The sequence below is a fragment of the Epinephelus fuscoguttatus genome, linkage group LG5 (assembly GCF_011397635.1).
Source record: "Epinephelus fuscoguttatus linkage group LG5, E.fuscoguttatus.final_Chr_v1".
Lineage (NCBI taxonomy): Eukaryota > Metazoa > Chordata > Actinopteri > Perciformes > Serranidae > Epinephelus > Epinephelus fuscoguttatus.
In genome coordinates, this window is record NC_064756.1 from 15,776,699 (window position 1) to 15,799,087 (window position 22,389).

General features: G+C 42.0%; 3 protein-coding genes across 5 annotated transcripts in view; 2 read left to right on the forward strand and 1 right to left on the reverse strand.

Moving 5' to 3' along the window:
* Positions 1–15,434, reverse strand: part of trip12 (thyroid hormone receptor interactor 12) — a 55,830-nt gene extending 40,396 nt beyond the window's left edge. The window contains exons 1-3 of the mRNA XM_049575920.1: positions 15,297–15,434; positions 14,437–14,517; positions 12,995–13,045 (exon numbers count right to left, since the gene is read on the reverse strand). The gene's annotated coding sequence lies outside the window, so the exon portion shown is untranslated. The remainder of the gene's footprint in view (positions 1–12,994; positions 13,046–14,436; positions 14,518–15,296) is intronic.
* zbtb38 (zinc finger and BTB domain containing 38) lies at positions 45–10,843 on the forward strand. Of its 3 annotated transcripts, XM_049575930.1 has the most exons (3): positions 45–330; positions 898–1,181; positions 6,502–10,843. In XM_049575930.1, exon 3 carries the CDS (start codon positions 6,535–6,537, stop codon positions 10,177–10,179), a length of 3,645 nt encoding a protein of 1,214 aa, XP_049431887.1. In that variant the 5' UTR covers positions 45–330; positions 898–1,181; positions 6,502–6,534; the 3' UTR covers positions 10,180–10,843. The 3 variants fall into 3 exon arrangements, with proteins under 3 accessions (XP_049431887.1, XP_049431888.1, XP_049431889.1); XM_049575931.1 differs by lacking the exon at positions 45–330 and having other exon boundaries at positions 551–1,181; XM_049575932.1 differs by lacking the exons at positions 45–330; positions 898–1,181 and adding an exon at positions 3,100–3,507.
* A 2-nt stretch (positions 15,435–15,436) lies between the features above and the next one.
* The window catches only part of rasa2 (RAS p21 protein activator 2), a 346,877-nt gene continuing 339,924 nt past the window's right edge, over positions 15,437–22,389 (forward strand). Inside the window, exons 1-2 of the mRNA XM_049575935.1 lie at positions 15,437–15,562; positions 18,595–18,718. Of these exons, the coding sequence (XP_049431892.1) occupies positions 15,505–15,562; positions 18,595–18,718 (182 nt within the window). The 5' untranslated portion in view covers positions 15,437–15,504. The remainder of the gene's footprint in view (positions 15,563–18,594; positions 18,719–22,389) is intronic.

A 22,389-nucleotide genomic window follows, 5' to 3' on the forward strand; every position in this document is an offset into this window, starting at 1 on the left:
CCTCGGCACTCATCCCTGTCTCTGCTCACAGCCAGCATAGGTTTGAATGTGGTCTCTGTGCAGTGTTCACTCAGACAGCCAGCAGAGGGAGCAATGTGGCAATGAAAACTAGAGTCAGATGATGGGAGGAGGAGGATCAAGCAAATAAACCCTTGGGTAACGTGTGCAAAACAAGTGCTGTAATTCTGGTTACCATATCCAGGCCTAAAGACTACAACACACTTTTTCTGGATTGAAACCTTGTACAGATACGTCTGTAGGGGCATCTGTCACACCGGTCCTACCTCACCTGAAACCTGTACAAGCAAGCTACAGTAACGTAAGACAAAGGTATGCATTGTTTTTTTTTTCTGTATGTACTTTAGTGGATCAGAGACAGTATATTGTACAGTAACTGTTAGCAAACAGTTATATACTACAATACTGTTCTTGTTTCCTATTGTCACTGCAGGATGACAAAATGGAAACACAAACATAACTCAATCCAATGTCCTGTGTTAAAGGGACGAGAGGAATGGGTCATTATTTTCCATTAATATTACAGCTCCTCTTAATATTAAATTTTCTTCAATCCAAATTATAGCTGGGTGTTGGAATGATCTGACATAACCGCATACAGCCTTGACTGGTAGCTACTATGGCCTATTATTAGCCACTGAACACTGGATACCGCCTTCTCAGCTGAGTCTGGTCTAGGAGGAAAAATATTCATTACGTAACAATAAAGGATCTGTCTCCCAGACCCACTTCCTGAATACCACAGCAGCAACTAGGCCCCAAGCCGAGGTTGAGCGGAAGCCTCATCCATTTGTTTGCTATAGCAGTGTAAAGCGGTGCCGGTTGTTTCCTGCTTATCCCTTGCCTCCACACATTCACCGTGCCACCCCTCCTTCACAGCTCCTCTTTGTGGGTCAGTGATGCAGCGGGAGTGACGCAGCAGTGGCAGCAGCCTCCAGAAGACAACTATACACAGCAGGAGCAGAGAGCCTCTGCCAGAACCATAGTCCACAGGCAACTTCCAGGCAGCAGTGAAGAGGGAAGATGGTGAAGGCCTGATCTAGGCCAAAGGGAGAACCGGAGCCGGGCAGTCACTGTCCTTTCCTCCTCCTAAACAAACACCAGAGAGGCTTCCATAGTGGCAGAGACAGGCCCAGCAAGACCTTCCGCACAGAGACATTTTGGTAGGCAACTCAAAGTATGACTGTGTGTTACGGCAGTAACATAAGTGCTACCAGGGATGAGTGTCTTTGTATGCTATGAGTGTGAATGCTTCGAGAGTGAGGATGAGGCCTACTCAGCCTTGTAGGGCGGTCTGTACTTCCCTGCTGATCGGCGTCCCTACAGGCTGCAGCTGAGCTTACTGAGCATCAGAGGCCTGTATATTTATTCCTGTGGTTTTGAATACATACTAGCTGTGATAACAATTGCGGGCGACAAGGTGCTGCTTGCAAAATATTTTGTATGCTCCACTATGCAGAGTAATAACTAGGCAAGGGCAGCTACTGAGATCACATATACTAAAAATGTAACGGAGATGAAACTTCAATGTATTCTCTTTAAAGCCACTGATCTTCCTGGCCCGGTTTAGCGAAAACCCTGAGTATACTGCAGTCAACGAAAAAACTCATCTTAAATATAATGGCAATATTTTTAGCATCTTATTAGTTAATTTGACGTCTTCTAATATGTGCCATTGCTGTGAATTTGAGAGTCTATTAAGTTGTTATTTTTGACTGACAGCAGTCTCTGTAAATAACAGTCAGCTGTGTTGGTTGCTACCTACTGTAACTCAAGCTAGAATCCCCACTAGTTTCCCAAATTTAGACTTTATGACTCCATTTATAGAGGGTATATACTTCAACTTCCTTTTCCTCATCACTTGGTTAGCTATCTCTTTTTTTGTTTTTGGTTGTCACACCAACATGGCCCAGTGTGTCAGAAGTCTTGAGCTTTAACTGCCTGACATACTTGTGCGCAGGCTGCTTCTCAGGCTAGTGTAAGGGTCCTCGAGAAAGCAGGTCTTGCCTTCAGCACTAAAAATAGACGACTGAGCCTGTGCTTGATTGTGTATTCATAAAGCAAATGTAACATGATGTGCCAAACCCAGGAAGGGGAACAGAACAATACAGCAGCTAAGATTTAGGGTGGTCATTGAGTCTAATTTAAGAGGCTAAAGTATAAACACTCCATGAATAGCACATTTCCTTTCTTTAGGGCAATGAGCGCGTGCTTGCATAATAATATGACACCTGCTACTTTGTCTTTTAAGTTAACAGTACATAAAAAAATATTTTGCACATCAAACTGGTTGCAAGTGGGTCTCAGCCAGCATGAGGAGAAGACCCACTCAGTCATAGGACTACACTCAGTTGTGTAAATTAAAGAGCAGCTTCCGTCCTCAGAGGCTAGTGAGAGGCTCACAGTGCCATGTCGGGTTCAGCTTCCTCCCATCCCCCGCGTCTGCAGTGCTGACGCATCTGCTGCTTTTGCATCAATCAGCAGCCTCTATATAGGTAGACCGAGAGTCCCCGCTGATAGCAGGACTCTCTTTTCCCCCCCTCAGCCTTGCTTTCAGTTTGCACGCTCACTGCGATTGTGAGAAAAAGCATCGATGAACATCTGTCCTGTGACTGCTGTGATAAACAATAGGACAGTGGTGACTGCCATCTTCTCTCGGGTTCTGCATTACCTAACCACAGTGACTGTGTGAGCACAGCCGAAAGGCTTTGGTGTTATATACTGCTGCACAGACAGAGTGTGTGTGCAAAAGCATGAAACAGATGGTGCAGCGTTATGCATTCGAGGTGCATGTTCAGATAATTTTGCTTCATTTAAAAGACATTTTTCCTTTCGGTCAACGTCGATGCATCGGGATCTAGCTGGTGTGGTGCCGGGGAGATTTAATACGGCATTTGTTGTAGAGCAGGGCACGGCTCACTCTACGCTGCTACCAGCAATGCAGCTCAGCGTTTTCTCTGGCTATATCAACGAGCTCAGAGCTGGTGTGTGATGTAGCACCCAGAATCTCTCCGCTCTCCCTACAGCCCTCTGCCATGCTTAATAAAAGTTGTCGCTTCCTGCTCAGTGGCTCCAGAACGAACGCTTCAGTTGCCCAGCTAGCACAAAGGCAGACCCATACTCCGGTGTAGCAACATGCTGTATAAACTGTGAGTTATTCCTAAAGCTGGAGAAGGACAGAAGAGGGACAGTCAGAGGAGGGCAGGGCAGATCTAGCCCAGGACCTGGGCTGCAAGGATAGAGGCGAAGGACGTTGGAGCTGGAGTCATCTACACACAGAGAGGGAGGGAGAGGAAGAAAGACGTCAGAAAAAGCTCTGCTTCTGACAACACCACTGTTCAGCGACCATCATAGAAAAAAAACTACTTTCGCCTTGCTCTCACGAAACTGTTTTTCATGTATAGTTGGGTTCACTGAGGGCTGTAGAAAAGGGATACTGCATGACACTGTTTCCTGTTCGCCCTGCATCATTCTCTCTGATTTACTAAGGTATGTTTTGCATGGTTTCCCTCAATTCATAACCTGTTTTTTGCGGAAGTACGCTTTGCAGAGATGCGTGAAGTGGCTTTTGCTTTGACATTTCGCTCTTTGTTCGACAAGACTGTGTCTGTGTGCCATACTGTCGTTTCTTGGTTTGTGGTTTGGTTTGTGGGGATTTTTATTTTACAGGTTGAGACGTAAAAAAAATATATCAAATAAGCTTTGAAGATAAAGAAAGGTCGGGTGTGGCAAAATCAGAAGCACCGATGACAAATTTGAAATTTCCGCTCAGCATGTGGTGGCAATAAACCACAACAGTTGTTATGAATTGTGAAAAATGAAACTGGTAAAGTAAAACAGTAACCCAGAAGATGATGTGAAATTGTTTCTGTAAACAGCACAGACTGAGAAATTAGTACAAAAGCCGTGGCACATCACTTGCTGTTATCAGATGAGAAAGTCCTTTGGGTAGCATTTCTGCTGCAGACAAAGACACACAGACCGATACACATACACAAAGTACATTCAAGCGGAGACAAAAGCAAACCTCGATTGCTCTGTAGACTGCTGTGTGTTGCAAGTTCTCAGAGAGGGCAGCATGTTTGTGGGAGAGAGGGGACCGAATACCCGAACAGCTAGTACACTCACTTGCCATCCAGCTGAATCCCAATAAGTGCTGCGCCATAGCATGTTGCCATGGCAACGGAGGCCTGTCTGAGAAAGAAGGCAGGAGGCTGGTTGTGTTTTCAGCCGTCTGTGGGGCTTCAAAGAACGGCGGCCATATTGTATTTGTTGCACAAAATTGGAAATGACTGAAAAAAAAAATAGAAAATGACATCACTGATGAATATCCCAAACCCCCTTTGGAGTAATCAAAATGTAAGGTATATGCTGTAAATGTACCACCCTTGAAATAAAAAATATATTTAACAAATTTCTAAATGTTGTGTAATACGCAGGACAAAAACTAGCAATACAGAAAAATTGGAAGTGCCTGTTAATCTATTATAATATGAGACTATCTTCACAGTATAATTTGCCCAGACTAAATTTCATACGGATCTCAACAAATTAATCTCCTGTTCTCAGAACGCAGCACAATGGACAAGCTTACAACACTAAATATAGCAGTGTTCCCTCCAGAGTAGCAGTTAGTCAAAGAAAATCATAGTCCCATGCTAAATTGCACAGTCGCTGTGTGACTTTCACTTGCAGCTGTGAAGTGAAGATGAAAAAATAATAATAATAAAAAAAGGTACAAACTTAAGCTGCACACTTCAACAACATTTATGCAGGTGCGATGACTCATCGCTAGCAAATGCAAGCTGAGTGTGTCTGAGCAGATGCAGTCAGCATGCTACATGAGACATGCTAAATGACTCAGTGTAGAGTCAAACCTTACTGACTCTGTTATGAGTAGGCCACAGTTGGAACAACACGTTGGGTGACACATCCTCTTTCCAAAGTGAGAATGAATGAACTTTAACTTCCTCTGAGAGTTGCAGGTCATTTAGTTTACTGTCAGACTAATTAATATGGCTGCTTTGTCAATACGCACATACTGTAATCCCCTGTCTGTCTGTCCAGAGAACATTGCAGTGTTTGTAATGACTGTACAGATGTGTGCAGTATGTAGTACAATATTATTAGCTTGTCAACTGCTTTGAATAGGCCAAAGAATATCAATGTGTCTACTTTTGTGCTTCTGTACTAAATTATATCAATGGCACTCTCTGCCCGCCATTTCCATCATAAGACATCAATTAACTGTTCCCTGTAGTTGACAAAAAATGTATGTGGGACAAGTGAAAGGATGTCTCCGCTACCGACTGACAGACAACTGAAGAGGGGAGCATATGAGTCATCAGTGCGTAACTGTCTGCATGCCATTTTCATATTAACTATAAGACTGTCATGACAACTGAACCGGACGTAGTGCAGCTCCGTGGTAGCACACTGAATAGATTACCACCCAAACTGAATTATCATAAGCAGTAACGACAATCTATGAGTAAGGCAGTCATGGCATATTTTACCAGGTGTAGGCCAAGCGTTTGCTTACATTTAGGGTGCAGCTGTTGTTTTTAGAAAGACTTTTCTCTCGTCTTCTCGTGTCTTTGTTCTGGGATTAGCTCATCACCAACATGGGTTGTTCATGACAAGAATATTCCATGTATGAAAAACCAGGACAGAACAGACCTGGAACAGAAATTAAATCAATGGGTGGACAAAACGCTGCAAGTAAATAAGAATGTTGATCATTCAGTCACTATATCCAAGACTTTTTGAATCACAATCTTCAAATCGTCACAGTACAACTCCAAATTCACATATTTCTATTCATGTGCTTTGACTAAAAATTAATTCCTGCAGTATTTCTAATTAGCTGCATGTCACACTCCCACTTCGGTGTTTCAGCCCCGAGGCCACTGAGCAGCTCCACTGCAGCATTCAGGAGTTCAATGTCTTGCTTGAAGGCGTGTTGACAGTATCAACAGAGATAAACCCACTGCTAAAAACAATCATTGCCCCACATCTTAGCACTGACAAATGGTTTCCAGCGCACTGTTAATGAAATATCAAAACAAATGTGTTTTTATGACAGTATTTCCTCAATGAGGTCTTCCCTACAATAATCAGACAAGAGACAGGCTCATTAAAATGTGTCATTTACCCTTTAGAAGAGATGAAAGATCTGTCCTACACAGGAGAAACAAGAATGCTAATATAAAAAGAACAGAAGAGACTTTAGACAGAAGAAGAAGAGGGATGGAGATTATGATAGCTTGAGTCACCACAACTGTTGACCAGACTGTTGGCACTGCAGCTCATCTGTCAGGACATTACTGCCATCTACTGTTGAAACACTAGAACAGCTAAAATATCACAAATACAAAATGTACACACATCCTCTTCATTTTTTTTAAACAGTATTAAAGCAGATCCACCATTTTGTAATAATCGGGTGTAATTATTTCTTCTGTCTTGTTTTTGTTTTTTTAGATGACTGTGGTGTCCCTGTGCTGTTAGAACCTGATGGATAGTGCCCACCCTCACACTGTGCTTAGCAAGCTCAATGAGCAGCGTTCGCAAGGCCTCTTCTGTGATGTCACCATTGTGGTGGAGGATGTTAAGTTTCGGGCCCACAAGAACATCCTGGCGGCCTGCAGCGGGTACTTCAGGAACGCTCTGACAACTCCTGATACATGGAGCTCGAGCCAGGTGCTGGAGCTGATGGACCTGAAGTCTGAGGTGTTTGCCAGTATCCTCAACTTCATCTACTGCTCAAAGGTGACGTCACCTGGCGCAGAGGACACAGGGGGTCTGGTGGCAGCTGGAAAAAGACTCGGAATTCCTTTTTTAGAGAAGCTTGCAGAGCAAGAGAAGCAGGATGAATGTGTTAAACCCACAGACTCCAGCACAGCCCCAGTGTCTAAGAAAACCAAGAAGGAGGCTCCCAGGCCTGAGGACATAGACAGAGGGCCACGCATCACCAATGCCTTCTCTATCACTGAAGTGTGTCCTGGGAACAATCTCTTCACCCCTCTGGCTCAAACCAATGGGGAGAGGCAGTCACCAGATGTGGGACAACTCCCATCAAATTGCCCCACGACCTCCTGCCTCAATGGGAACAATGAGACAACCCAAGCCCTCTCTGAGCATTCATATGCAGTAAGCAAATCTACTGAAGGCAAAGACAGCAGTCAGTGGGACAACAGGAAGGTCTGTAAGCCAGCAATATCTCAGCCAAAGCAACTCAGTTACAGGAACGCAGGCCCGCTCAAAAAGCGCCACAGGCTGCGAGGCACTTTGTGTCGAAGTATACTTCCAACACCAGCTGAACCACAAGCAGATAAACCAAATACAGTAACCCCCACATTAGCTGATGATGTTTCTGCAGCACCTGTTGCAGCCATGACACCACCTCCACTTTTTTCAGAGGCAGAAACACAAAAAAGAATAGACCCAGGGCTACCTGTAGCCACTGACAATGCCCTAATGGAGTTAGGTCCACCAACCCTTTCCCCTCACACAGAGGACAGCATTTCAATCTATGGATGTGACCACTGTCCGGAGATATTCACAAATAAAGCTCTTCTCACCATTCACTCAGAGGTACATAAAAAGCGCTTTGTTAGTCATTTGTTTTGCAAGTTTTGTCACAGAAAGTTTATTCACCTCAAACGGCTGCGCAACCATGAGCAAGTCTGTCCCAAAGCTGTAAGGGGTCCACCTAAACTGCATGCTACTGACATATCAACCAAAGACGTGGAACTCCATTCAGATGACATGCCAAACACAGAGAGCGACATGACACAGCTTCCTTCTGCTGACCTCTCCAGCCCTTACACCCCAGAGCCCCTTCAAGTGGACCAATCAGAGCCTCCACAGGTTGAGAAAGCAGTGAGGCCTGGTGGCGGTCAGAGGAGATACAACTGCAGTGTGTGTAAACGGGTCTACGTCACCCTATCCAGTCTAAAGCGGCACGAGAATGTACATTCCTGGCAGAGGGCATATCCCTGCCACTACTGTAATAAAGTGTTTGCTTTGGCAGAGTACCGTACGAAGCATGAAATCTGGCACACGGGTGAACGCCGCTATCAGTGCATTTTCTGCCTGGAGACATTCATGACATATTATATCTTAAAGAACCATCAGAAGTCTTTTCACGGCATCGATCCCAGTCTAGCTGTTAAGAAAAAATCCGCCAATGGTGGTCTGAAAGCCAGTGTTTATCCAATCAAACTCTACAGGCTTCTGCCTATGAAGTTCAGAAAGAGGCAATACAAGACGTACAGTCAGACGTACTCAGAGAGTGCTGAAAGAGGCGACGAAGCCCCACCAGACAGCAACTCTCTTATCCCTCCATTTGAAGAAAACGGTCTGATCAGCCACCATGATAACGTTTCATTCCCTCTCACATTCATGGCAACCACAAAGATGGTGGCACCTGTCATGCCTCGCATCAGCTTTGACAAGCCATGTGACCAACATGTTGACCAAAGTCTGAACAGTGAATTGGAAATTCAGAGAGGCACAAGAAAAGAGGCTGACAACAGAGATTCAACCTTCACTGATTACAGCAGTAGCTTTTCTTTGCAACCTAACTCTCCTGCAGTGGGTTACAAAGATGATCCTCCAGTACTGAGTAACTCAGAGCACATCAGTCATAACATGCCATTCTTTAACTCTCTGAACACGGTTAAAAAGTTAGGTGAGCTATCAGCTTCTGCAAAAAGAGTTGAGGATATGACCAAGGAGCTACTTCAATCAAGCACTGAGAATCTGGCACGCGGTAAAGATGTGGGAGCAAAGACAGAAACATATATCGCCAAACCTGCATGCCCGGGTCCATCTGTGGATGGAGCTGCCATGCCACTCTGCCAGATAACAGTGAAAATAGGAAATGAAGCTATCATTCGCCGCCGAATCAAAGGATCTAAGCTCTTCCCAAGAAAGAAAAGGAGAATCAGAGAATGGAGAGAGGAGGAGAGCCCAAGTCAGTGCCCTCCAATAAGAGAAGACTCAGAGAGCCCCAGGCTCCGCCTCAGACCAGAAGTCACTGCCGCCACAGAACCAGAGACATACGATGATCCCAATGACTGTGACACAGCTGATATGCTTTGGCGTCCCTACTATTCTTACAAAGCTAAAAAGAAAAGGAAGAAGTTGAGATTCAAGCACAGAAAGGCTTTGTTTCGCGGTTATCCTGATATATCTGCAGATAGAACTGCTGCCAGTGAGGCCCACCTTGATAAAAGTAGTTGGCTGACAGAGGAGAGCGTGTCAGGTGGTAGTGGAGAGGTGAAACGTAGCCTCAGCAGGAACTCCAGCCCGAGGGCCACCTACAACTGTGACATCTGTGACAGCTCTTTTATCACAGAGACGGGCCTGAAAGCTCATGTTACTGGTTCCCACCCATGTTTCTGCAGGACCTGTGGTAAACAAGGTCCTCCCGGTGAGGCACCTGCTGGTGGTGATTACATCTGTAACAGCTGTATGGAAAATGGCTCCTGCTTTGATAACACACCCCGGAGCCCCAACCCAGAGAAGAAGTATCGCTGCTCCTTCTGTCCCCAGAGGTTTCTCTACCTTGCTACCAAGAGAAGCCATGAGAAAAAACACCAGGAAGCAAACGAGGAAGGATATAACTCTGACAACTTCACACCATGTTCTAAATACTCAGCACACCTGAGTGACATCAATAAACAAGACACCATCAAAACTGAAGACGGAGACAATCAAGGAGGCACTGGCATAAAAAGTGAAAGAGTGGATGAAGCACATCTTTCCATTGATAAAATGAAGCCTAAAATCGAGGACACAACTGACTTCATGTCTTTAGCTGCCTACCAAGACATGTCATATTCCAACATTAAAAGTCCATTATTGCCCTGCACTGACTCGTTGTTTTCCATGACGTCCTCAAAGCTGAAACATAAAATGGCGAAAAAAAGGATCGGTGCACAGCACTCTATGCATCTCATCTCAAAGAAGCAGGCCTGTGACAGAGACAGTGATAGCAACAGGGACATTTTGACAGGGCCAAGAACAACCAGTCACAATGACCGCGACAAGTCCTTTAAACTCTTTGGAAGAAATGATTCTGAAACGAAAGGTACACACATTTCTATACACAAGCCAGAGAAATGGATGTGCAAAGAAGAGCCATTTTTTTAGAGATCTTTGAGGACAGTGGACGGCAATAGGCAAAAGAGAAAGTGAATGAAACTTGACTTCAAGCCTCTGCTTTTGGTTAGGAAATGTAAGGGTGTTGTCTTTGCAGCTGAGCTCAATAAAATGTTTTGAGTGGACGCTAAACAAGAGGATCTAACATCAGTGCAGGCTGTAATTTCTTCCCTCCTAAACTCAACATTTTGAAATTTTTCACCTTTGTAGGAGACTTTTTTGTTTGCATAATACAGGACCTTCTGACACAGACTGTACTATGTCCATTGTCTATGCATTTATGGCAGACTCAGTGACATGCAAGCTATTTCAGAGCAGGGGTAGGATGTGATGGACGACTGAAAAGCTGCCTGGTGTGGTTACATCTTCACTTTTTAATATATGTCTGGGAAAAACTGGAAAACTATGAATTTTACAACTGTCACATTTCTGAATCTCACGTTCAGTTAACTGGCTATGTGAGTTGCACTTTATAGTTAGACTATGCTAATCTGTTGGTTAAATACTTTGATAATTCAGTTTCAGTTCTAAGCACCATATAAGTCTAATTTCTAATTAACAAATGGCACCCTTGAGATTAAAGGTACTACTTTTGTGTGTTTAATATGTATAAAACATGTAAAACTATTTAAATAAATGTTGTTGATATTCTAAACACTTAGATCCTGTCCTCCTTTGACCTAGATAGAGATCAAGCAAACACATGACCATGACAGTATCCAGTGATCTCTGACTGATAAGCACACTCACTGACTCTCTGATACTGATGGGAAGGGAACAGTTACACAAACCCTAAAATGAGGAGTGGGAAAAAAGTAGAATTCAAACAGTCACATTGGTACAAAACCTGCTCCACAGCAAACAATTTCCTAAATATAAAGCCACATGGAGGTCATCTGCTCCTCCCGATCCTTCAGGGACCTGGAGCCCATCTGAGAAGTTCATTCCCTCGTTCTTCCACACAAACTGCATCTGTATTTTAGAGTCTAAATTCCTTGCCTCTTTCTAAGACTGGACTTGTGATGTAACCGATGGATCATAAGCCATGCCATGGAGGCATCATTTTTCACTCATTTAATAAAGGACGATTACGAATTGGAAACACTGATGATAACAATTCCAGATTAAATGTGAACAGCAGTTTCAATTATTTTCCATTCATAACCTGTAAGACGAGCTAATGGCATCAGGAGCCATTGTACTACAAGAAAATTCAATTTTTTCTCGTGTCCCAGGGCGTCAACTGTTTCAAATAGATACATAATAGATTAAAAACTACAAAACATAATTTAACCTAAGAAAAAACCCTACTACAAATGCTACAAATCACATCAGACATTAAAAACAAATCAGTCATTCCAGTTACATTCAGTGTTTGACCCGGGTAAACTGGGGCTACTTTGAAGCCATACACCGATTTAACAGGTTGACAGACTGAGAAACAAGAGTTCCTCACCCTGTTCAATCGAGCCTGTTAAACTCTCAGTCTTCTGTGTGACGGTAGAAGGTGATATCTTTATATCGTAGTAGTATAGTGAGGAATATATGCACATGTTCACAATATTGTACAAAAGCTACTACTGTACTTTAACAAGAGATACAAATCCGACATGGACTTGATATAATGATCACTCGTTTTTATATATTTTGGTGCTGTAAGTAAAACACTTCAGAAAGGTATTACTGGTCTCATTAAATAAGAGATTTCAAATAAAAAGATTTGCTTGATATCGCTATAACTAAAGTAAAAATCCTGATCTGACTAAAGATGAATATCACAAAACCTTGATGGTGAACAGCGGATAATTTTGTGACATACTGGACCTCACGCAAGAAATGACACATGAACAAATTTTCTCTTAACGCTGTTAGTATCCACAATTTGTTCTTATTTTGTTAGGTCTCACTGACTTTGGGGATTTACCAGTGTTTTCTTATTTTTGCTCTTAGGTAAGAGAAAATTTTACGACGGCACTCTCGCAAAGAACATCTTGTTTTCAAAGTCCACAAGTTGTGCACTGTGGTCTGTGTTAAATCTGAGGAACATTCATACAAATATCATTTAATCACATTTAGATTATTGAGTTTCAGGGTTATAAAAAATAATTGGATTAACAAATTTCAGGGCTAAAGAAATACTATTACACTCAGTGTTAGTGTGTGTCTCTCTGCTGACCACTACTGGAATGTAACTAAGTGCATTTACTCAAGTACTGTAATAAAATATAAATTTATACCTCGACTCCACCACATTTCAGAGGGAATTACTGTACCTTTTACTCCACTTCTATATGATTACTTTAGTTACTTTACAAATTAAGATTTTTGTGCGTAAACCAAATATTGAAAATAAAAAGCAGCTGACATGATTATTCGATTGATTAGAAAATTAACTGTCAAACATTTTGTCATTCTTTCATGCAAAACATTTCATGGATCTTGCTTTTCAATCACGAGGACTTGTTGTTTTTCCTGTTATTTTGTTTAAGTGTTTTTAATTTATTAAATTTATTTAAACTTTTCTGCAGGAGTACTTTTGCTTTTGAATATGTAAATACATTTTCCTGATTATACTTGCATACTTTTACTTAAATGCAAGGTTTTTACTAGTAACTGAATATTTTGATATTGTCGTATTAGTACTTTTACCTAGGTAAAGGATCAGAATATTTCCTCCACTGCTGCTGACATGTTTTGTTGTTGCTGGGATTTTGATTTTCCTGTAACACCAGAACTGAAACTATGGAAAATCACATTTACTTTATTCAAGTTTATTTAACAGTGTGTCAATTTCACTACAGCTTACCTATACCAATAGGTTACTCGATGATCAAGTGGGATTCATCATTCAGGACACCTGGGTAAGAGCAGATTTAGACAACTAAGAACGTTTGATGCATCTGGAGTCAACTTCTCTTATATTTCCTCTTAACAAAAATATAACAGAAATTTAAGAGAATGTTACTGCATGTGGCCCAATGTGCAGTTTTAAAGATGAATTAGATGTTATTAATATGCAGGTGTTGTGAATTAGTGTGAGCTTAGGGCTGTGCATTATATCATGTTATATATCATCTTATATTTGGGACATTGTAATGTCATGACTGTTGCCCTTTTCTAGTTTTAATGGCTGCATTACAGTAGAGTGATGTAATTTTCTCAACTTACCAAGCTGTTCTCACTGTTCTATGATTTGTGTTTACCCACTTAGTCATTATATACACTTTACTGATGATTATTTACCAAAAATCTTATTGTGTAGATATTCTGTGAAAGCACCAATAGTCAGCTCTACAATACTGTCACAACGTACACTGATCAGCCCAAATATTTACACCACTGACAGGTGAAGTGAACAACATTGATCATCTTTTTACAGTGCAATGTTCTGTTGGGAAACCTTGGGTTCTGACAGTCATGTGGATGCCACCTGACATGCTCCATCCACCTAAACACCAGTGCATTCCAGAACAGAACTCCCCAGTAGCACTGGCCCCCCAGCAGGACAATGCGCCATGACACACCATAAAACCTGCTCAGGAATGGCCCGAGAACCGTGACAAAGAGCTCAAAGCGTAGACCAGGCCTCCAAATTCCCCAGATCCTAAACCATCAAACCTCTGAAGGACGTGCTGCTATCCCACCTCACAACCCACAGGACTTATAGATCTGATGGTAACGCCCTGATGCCAGACACCAAAGGACACTCTCCAGAGGTCCTGTGTCCGTATCTTGACAGATCAGATCCAACTCCCGTCCAAGGACCGTGGATTGGGGGTACCTCTGGGGTACCAACATGTCTTTCAAATGTTCGATCAGATTGGGATCTAGGGTATTTGGAGGCAAAGTTGATGCCTTGAGCTCTTTGTCCCGTTCCTCAAACAGTTTTTGTGGTGTGGCACGGTGCGTTGTCCTGCTGGGGGGCCACTGCCATTGACAAGTGCTGTGCCATGAGGGGGTTTACTTGGTCTGCAACGCTGTTTGGGTGGGTAGAGTGCATCAAGTAGCATCCACATGAATGCCAGGACCAATGGGTTCCCAGCAGAACATTTAACTGTAACAAGATGATCAATGTCATTCACTTCACCCACCAGTGGTTTTAATGTCTTGGCCGATCGGTGTATGTATATATATTGAGGCATTTGGTCCCACAAAAATCATATTTGTTTTTCTCCATATCAGCCAGCCCTGTGTGATCTACCTGTTTACAGGAGATGATACATAGAAATTCAAAGTTATAATGCATACCTGACTGCCCTTTCAGGCTCCCTGCTTCCACCAACGCTGAGGATCAGACCATTGTTTTCACCAAACCTCAAGCACCATCGCCTGGAAAGAGGAAGAGAACACAAGATGTCTGTCATGTTTTCATCCAAAGCAGATAACGGAATAAAATAAATGACCATCTTATTATGAAATGGGCATTCATTCAATGATGACATCATTTTACAATAAATTATCCTGCGAAAATCTGTAACCCAGGTAAAACACAACCTCGGTCGTGTATAAGAATCTGTTCAATGAAAATGATATTGAAAGTAAAACATTACTGGATGTGCTTTACAGAAATGTATGAAACTGCTGTTATTTCAATGCATATTGACATCATTTACTGGTAACATGATACCACAGCTAGTAGTAAACTGCTGTTTCTTAACTATATAGTTTGAGAGTCACTTAACTTACTCTGTTGTTGAATTCTAAATTGGCTATTGGTTATTGGCCGGCTAACTTTTCCAACAGTGCCAGACACATATAAGAGTAGCTAGCTGTGATGTTTGTGTGAATTATAAGGTCAGTCTCCATCTTAATGTTATTTTTGTACATTTATTTTAATTAATGTATATATTAGAGCATTGTGGATTTCTTTCTGCACAATCTTTTAATTTGAAAATGTCCTCACCACTCCTAAAACCTCAGAAATTTGATGACAAACTTCCATGTGTGTGACCCAGGCATGTCACTCAGGGTTAACCTAATGCACTGGTGTGTAAAGTAGATTAGCTCGCTAAGCTAACTAGCCCCACAAGTCAAAGTATCAGTTCTCCGTCGTTGCATAATGAGCAGCAGCGCGGAGACACTTTAAATCCCCCTGTAAAGGCTCCTACCATCTCCAGACTGAAGCGCTACCCAAAGCAAGACTCGACTTTTGAGGAAGCTCGGTGTTTCTCCAAACGTTTTGAGGCACCAGTGTGTACGGGACCTGACGTGACGCGGCAGTGGGGCTGGCTTTCCTCCACTCTGCTTGCATTCATAAACGGATATGATAAACCAGCGCTGAATGCACCGGAGCAGCGACAACAGTCAGCTCTCACCATGGCGGAAGAGGACGATGCGAAGATTCGGATTTTACAGAGCCTGAGGGGTAAAATATGTAAGTCTCACTGGCGGGGCCGATGTTTTCCGTCTCTCACAGGGGGGAGAGGGGTCGGTGTAACAGGCGAGCGGCGAGAGGGGAAGCCGGAGGGGCGCGGCGTGCCAGTGCCATCAACAGTCGACAGTGTGGAGGCAGCGGCAGCCAGTTCATCTGGTCGGGCTGCTGGCTGGTGCCTAACGTCAAGTTAGCCTAGCATGCTAGCTGCGGCTAGCAGCTTGTTGTGAATGATTTCATTCATCGAGCAGGGCTCCGCGGCCGCCACTTAGCCTGGTCTGGCATACTGGGTGTTTTACGTGTGTTAGAAATGTTGACGTTTTTAAAATTTGGGCGTTTCGTGTGCCCTGTAAGCTAAGGTAGCGATGGTGGCAAAGTAGGCTAGCTACTACCAACCGCTTCAGTCACTAACGTTAACCCAATCAGCTATAACGTTAGTCCTGCAGGCATCTGACAGTCGGGTAACTTAGCTAATGTTAGGTAATATCCATATTTTCAGCGACAACACAAACGCATTTTAAATAAGGCGTCAAGCAGCATTTACTCTATAGAGTTAAACGTTAGCATTGGCACCCAACCTAACGTTATATCTTGCTAACCAATGCCAATCATTGCACATTATGTCACAGTGCTATGTTGACTGATGGGTGATGACTTCAAGTCCTTTCAGCAGGTCTCTAAATCCTCAGTGTTTGCTCTCTGACCTGCCTGCTGAGGCATTATTCAAGAATCAATTAAATGCAATTATCATGTCTCATCATTTAACACTCCATGAATGATTAAAGCATCTGTAGGAATGAGTTAGCTGCCCTGCCTGCAGCCATAGTATAGTAATGCACTAGTCATGCATGTGACAAGAGTCCAAATCGGAAACGTTGGCTTTAATGTCAAATACCTCACAAGCCAGTTTCCTCATCCTCCCTCACAGGCTTGGCTAGTCCTCGGTGGAGTACCTGCCAGGAGCCTGTGCGCCTGCTTGAATGTGTATTTTTCCTTTCTTTTGCCAAATTACTCAACTTCAAGATGTGTGTGGCTGCTGTTCAAAAGATTCAGCCATTACCACCGTTGAGAGATTCAGATTACTCAAGCTGTACTGGTTCCCATTATGTACTTTTACTCACAGATATGCCGCAGCAGATTAACACACAACCATTAGTATTAACACACATCCATTAGTCTGCACCATCCTCCTTGTATTGGTGTTTGAGGTAGTTGATTATGGTTGGGATTTAATTTGCCCCAGTGGTATTGCATGATCTCAACGGGGAAAGTTAAATACAGTGTGGTCAGTTTAGAGCAGGGTTTTTCTTGAATAATCCCACTGATTGTTATTATTATTTTTAATATGTTACATGTGTGTGAGCATCATTTGAATGTGCGCTTGGGCAACATCTTCTGTTTCTAAAATAGGCGTAGCCCATATCATGACGAGCTAATGACTGCCTCAAAGTCTGACTTTACTGTACATGTTTACTGTAAGGTGAATACAGGCTAACTAGTATGTGAGGCCTGTGTGCATAGGGACACAATAGAAAGACAAATGTCAGTTTCACTACTATGAATTAATGAGAAAACAGTAAGCAGAACAAAATAGAGGAACTATCGTGGCATGTAACTCACTTTGCAGTCTTACGAAACTCCATTCTTCCTCGTTCACACTTTGTCATTTTTCCTTTAGCCTACATCAATTGAGGTGGCATTCTGTAAAGATGTATTGTCACAGCAGGTTTTAGATGGCCATTATACTTTGATTTATGCCCTTGTTTGCTTCATTTTCAGATTAAAATCAGGAAAAGGCCAGTTGACTCAACAGTATGAAGCTTAGTAGGGTGTTGTTAAGGTGTACTTTCTGACCTTTCAGTCATGGTTTTCACAGGGTGACATGCTTCATTGCAATGTTATTGAGAAGACATGGTAGTAGGGTAGGTTGGCCCACTGTATGTGTTTGTATCTGCGTGCATATGTGCTTGTGCGCTCTACTCCCACCAGGTCATCCTGGTCCAAGCTTAGTGACAACTTGGCTGTTTTTACTGGCTGTTCCTAAGATTAGCCATACACCATTATTAATAGCCTGTTAAAAAGCTGATCTCACCAGTGGCTTTTCTTAATTAGGTCTTCACCTGGGCTTATGGTACCTGTCCAAAGCTAGAGGACCACTTTAGACTACTGCCCTTGTAATCCACAGGTTTAAATGGGATCCATTGTGAGGTTATTGATAGTGCTGTGTTTGAGTGACTGCCATTTAGCTGCTCTGACAGTTCAAGTGAAACTTATCTGGCTTTGATTTGGGGCATTTTTTTTATGTATGTGTTGCACAAAACCACATGGCATGTATTCTGGGCCTGCCTGCAATGTAATGGAAGTGTGCGCATGTGGTGTTTGTTACAAAGGTGTTTGTCATTTGTGAATCAGCGCTGTACCATCGTCATTGGTTATCCTGAGGAAGTCAGTGTTTCATGTTTTTAACCACATATGAGCCTCAAGTCTACTTCAGCTACATCCGCTCTGCAGCTTGCCCAAACAACTGGCAAGAGCCAATGTCCCCATACTAACATGAGGATGTAAAAGTGAACTGTGTATGATTGCAATCACATGTGCGTTTATTGATTAAGATTAGCTTGAACTGAGTCAGCTTCATTGTATGTAACCTTTACTGTCATAACAGGACATTTCCTTTCCTTTTTTGATGAACATTAGCAGCAGAAACTTAAAAAAAACCAAACATTTTTTTAGCTTGACTCCAGGCTTGTCATTTGTGTATTACAACAGATTAGCAGAGTAATTCTTTTTCACAAGATCTGAGACTTAAATGCCCATGTTTTTAGAATCTCTTAAAGGTTTGTTAACATGTCATTTAGTTCACGTCTCAGTCGAGCAGTAAAATTAATATTTATAATTGTACACTTGAAGGAAGTACAGAGAAAGATGTGTCAAAGACAATGTACACATACTGAATTTTACTTTAACATGGGAAAGACTGCTGTTGTTTTGATGCTAGTCGAGACATTAATGATGTTCTTCTCTTTGTGCTGCAGGTGAAGCTAAGAACCTAGGTCCTGTCTCAGGTCCAAACCGACAAAGGGATCTCTGCACCTTTTGCACCATAAGTCTGGATCAGGAGGAGGTGTTCCGCACCAAGGTGTTTGACAAAAGCGTCAGGTAAACCAGATTACCCCTGCGTCCTCTCCCTGTGTTATTTCCAGTTGTTGCTACAGTTTAATAGCTGTTACTGCACAGGAAGGTGTTGGTTATGTTAATAATGCAGCAAACGGTCAGCTTTAAAACATTACACTTTTATTACATTTCATAAATACCAAGTTACACCATGTATATTTTAGTTACATGAAATTGCATCATGATAAGGATGTGCAAACGTTCTCTTTTCAAGGTGGTGGTCAGTGTCTAAACAGTATTAAAGGTGTATATATTTTAATTTTAATGTAGCAAAGCCACTCTATTTATTATTTGCTCTGATGGTGAGCTTTTCATATCTTTCTTAAAAGTAGTAGTTGGATGGTAGTTTGGCAAACGAGGGCTTTGGCGATATAGAGTAAAGCCAATATCACAGTGTTTTTGACTAAATACCTCTATCGATATTGAAGGGTTCACTATTGTTGTTTCACAGAATATTTACACGATGAGATATTTAATAAATGATCATCAGTAAGGTGCACATGATGACAGAGTGGTAAAAGGAAAATAATCGAGCAGCTAGAATAGTTCACTGGGTTCCCAAGAGTTACATCACTTTACACTTTGTGTATCGTTACACCTTAAATTCACAAGTTATTACATGACTGACTGGTGAAACAAATTTACAGAATTACTTGCATTTGCAGGTTGCAGTCGTGCTGCTCTCACTCACCTTGTCCATCTGCCAGTACAATGTTAATATGTTTATTCTTAGCAGAGCATCACAACACAAATGGCCACACAGTACTTTGTAACATTATTTATAAATTTAGGGAAAATACCTTTAGTATAATATCATGTATTTATCACAAATATGCATGTTGGTATTTGTTATGGATGGTCCACCAGCCACCGTTGATACGGCATTTTTTAATTGTGCGACAACAATGATATAATTAATGAAGCAGAGAAAATGTAGTGTCCAGTGTCTTTTCAAATATCACAATATCAGTATATTATCAATGTATTTCCCAACCCTATGGCAAACTAAATACTACTTTATTTGGCAAATAAAGAGAAATAAAAAAGATGGCAGTAAGATATAAAAATCTCTCTGGCTAGTACAAAATAGTAGAGGTTTTTAAAAGTATGAAGTGTACATTCACACGCTTATAATTTACATCAGGTCCACGCCAACAGTGTAGTTGAATATTATGAGTGGAATTAAAGTATTGAATGGTTTGTTTCCCGGACAGTGTGATACTCAGAGTGACTCAGAAGGAGGAGAAATGATTGTGTGCAGTGTTTCGGTGTCTTGGGTTTTGTCATGTCAAGTCATTGCACACCTCATCTATAGCAAGTTGTGTTGGCTATACAAGAAATCCAAACATACCTCTGTTTATATGCGGGACAAGTTTCGGGTTCGGTGTGTTATTTGTGTAATTGTCTTCTTAGAGTTCATTTTTGAGCAGTGAACCTTCTCTGAGATATTGGATATGTCGTTTACAATCCAGTCCCATATATATTATACTGTGTAATGTGTATTAAAAGCTTTGTAGTTGTTGACTGTTTATCGGCTGGAACTTCAGACGTCATTTGTCATTTCTCAATTTATGGAAATAATCATGTATTTCAGCTTTATTTGTTTGAATGTAGGAAGATGTGAATCTGTTTGACAGGGTGAGGAAAGAGCAAGATAACCCCACTTAACACTGGGTTTTTCCTGTAAATGCATCCCATATCTGTTGTTACAGAAATAAATACCAAGATAATGTGCAACATTTTGTTTCAGGAATGATGATGATTAATTCATGCTCATATGGATTGATTATATTACTTCTGGCTGTTGTTATTCTTTGTGTAATTTAAAGTGTGTTAAGGCCTGAAGTCAAAGCAAAGCTAAAAGAAAACAGAAATAACATGTTGAGAAAATCTCTCATGTGGAAGCAGTTATGCTAAACTCCGGACGGTTTCTGTTTGTTGCGGGCTGATCATGTGAGAAATGTCCGGTTTGAAATTCAGTTGCTTGATTACATCTTACAAACTGTTAATAAGTGACTCAGAGCTGTATGTGTGCAGGGTACCATTGTAGCTGGGAAACATGAAGTGATTCAGATTGAAATGAGCTTTTTTTACCAAAAGCTATGCGGTTCAGAGAAAGGTGTGGGAGATGGGCACCAGGAAACCTTTTTCAGTTTCTAGCTACATCATTGCACATCTCACTGTAAACATGGGCCTGCCTTCTCGAGGTATTTCACAACAGCTCGTTTTTTTTTTCCTCCCTCTCCTGATTTCGGTGCCGTTCAAAAGGATTTTACAGTCTCTGAGGAAGTGTGTCCTCCCACGCTCTCCCCTGCCTTTCTCTCTGTGTCACTCTCAACTACCTTAGCCTCTGTTTAGCACATCTCAATAATCACTCAGATTTTGCCTGCTGTGTTTTTTTTGTTTTTTTTCCTTGTAATTTATTTCATGGCGCTTGACTCATGCCTGTTGCATGGGCTCCTATTTCTATTGGTTTAAAGGCTGTGTGGAAGCTCTAATTGCAGCTAATCCCTTGGATAAAGCAGTCATGTTCACACAGTTGTGGTCAAGTGGAGCTACCGAGCATTCTCATGTTATTCAGAAGCAAGGGTGACAAAAGAAAGGACGGTAGTATAGTGGGTGTACGTTTGAGTGTGTGTTGAATAGGAAGGTTACAAGTGCTTAAATCCATGTGATGTTGAGGAGGATGTGTGGGTGTACACTGGATCTGTTGGCCAAACCCAGTGCGGAAGTGTCAGGCAAGATGTATCACCGTCCAAGATGCATAAATGGTAGAGGGAGGCATCAGTGCGGGGATTTACAAGCTACAGGGCCAGGTTAGCTCAATACTAGCAGTAAATATTTACACAGATATGTGTGTTTACAAGGCTAATTTCCAGGTCCCCATTGATTTTCTTTTAAAAACTGAAGTGGAATTGTAAAGTATAATTCATTAAGGCACATGAGCCATAAACTCCAGTAATGTTTGACAGACATGTCAGACTGGCACTCCTTCAAGGTCTTCTTTTAAACTGGTTGACACACATCACACAAGTGTCTACCAAGCTGTTTATATGCCAGCTGCCCATTACTTTAAGATGCACCTTTATTGATCCCCAGCAGGAAAACTCTGTAATATGAAGCTACATTAATGTTTAATTTATGCCCTCAAACGTCAACTTAACTGGCCGAAGATGACTCGTAAAATACATTTTAAAGACAGGGATTGCAGTTGGACTTGAACATATGAGCAGTTAATCCAGTACAACTGTGTAAGTACTGTTCAGTCTGTTTGGGACAGGTGGTCCATCTGCTGGCAGCACGTACGTCGAGGTAGTGCTTAACCTACAATTGGCTGTGTCAGATCAAGCTGTCTACCTCGCGGTGTTGGTCGTGAGGTAGTCATGTTGGCAGGACAGAGTGGCACAGATGCTTGAGCCCTCTGTGTATGTGCCAGCTCCTACAGGGCAGTAGGTCCCAAGCTGAACCCAAGAGATTTAAACACTTGGCTGCTGAGCCATACGTTATTGTAGCACATGCTGTTTTAATGATAGAGGTGTGTATGTTCTCCTCGTGTCTGCATGGGTTTCTTCCATATTTCCTCCCACAGTTTAAAGTCATGCAGGTGTCGCGTAGACTGGAAACCCCAAATTTGTAGGTGGTAATGTAGGTTGTAC

What these genes read in the sequence shown, in the direction of transcription:
- zbtb38 (XM_049575930.1), top strand. Translation starts at nt 6,535, where the DNA reads ATGGATAGTGCCCACCCTCACACTGTGCTTAGCAAGCTCAATGAGCAG.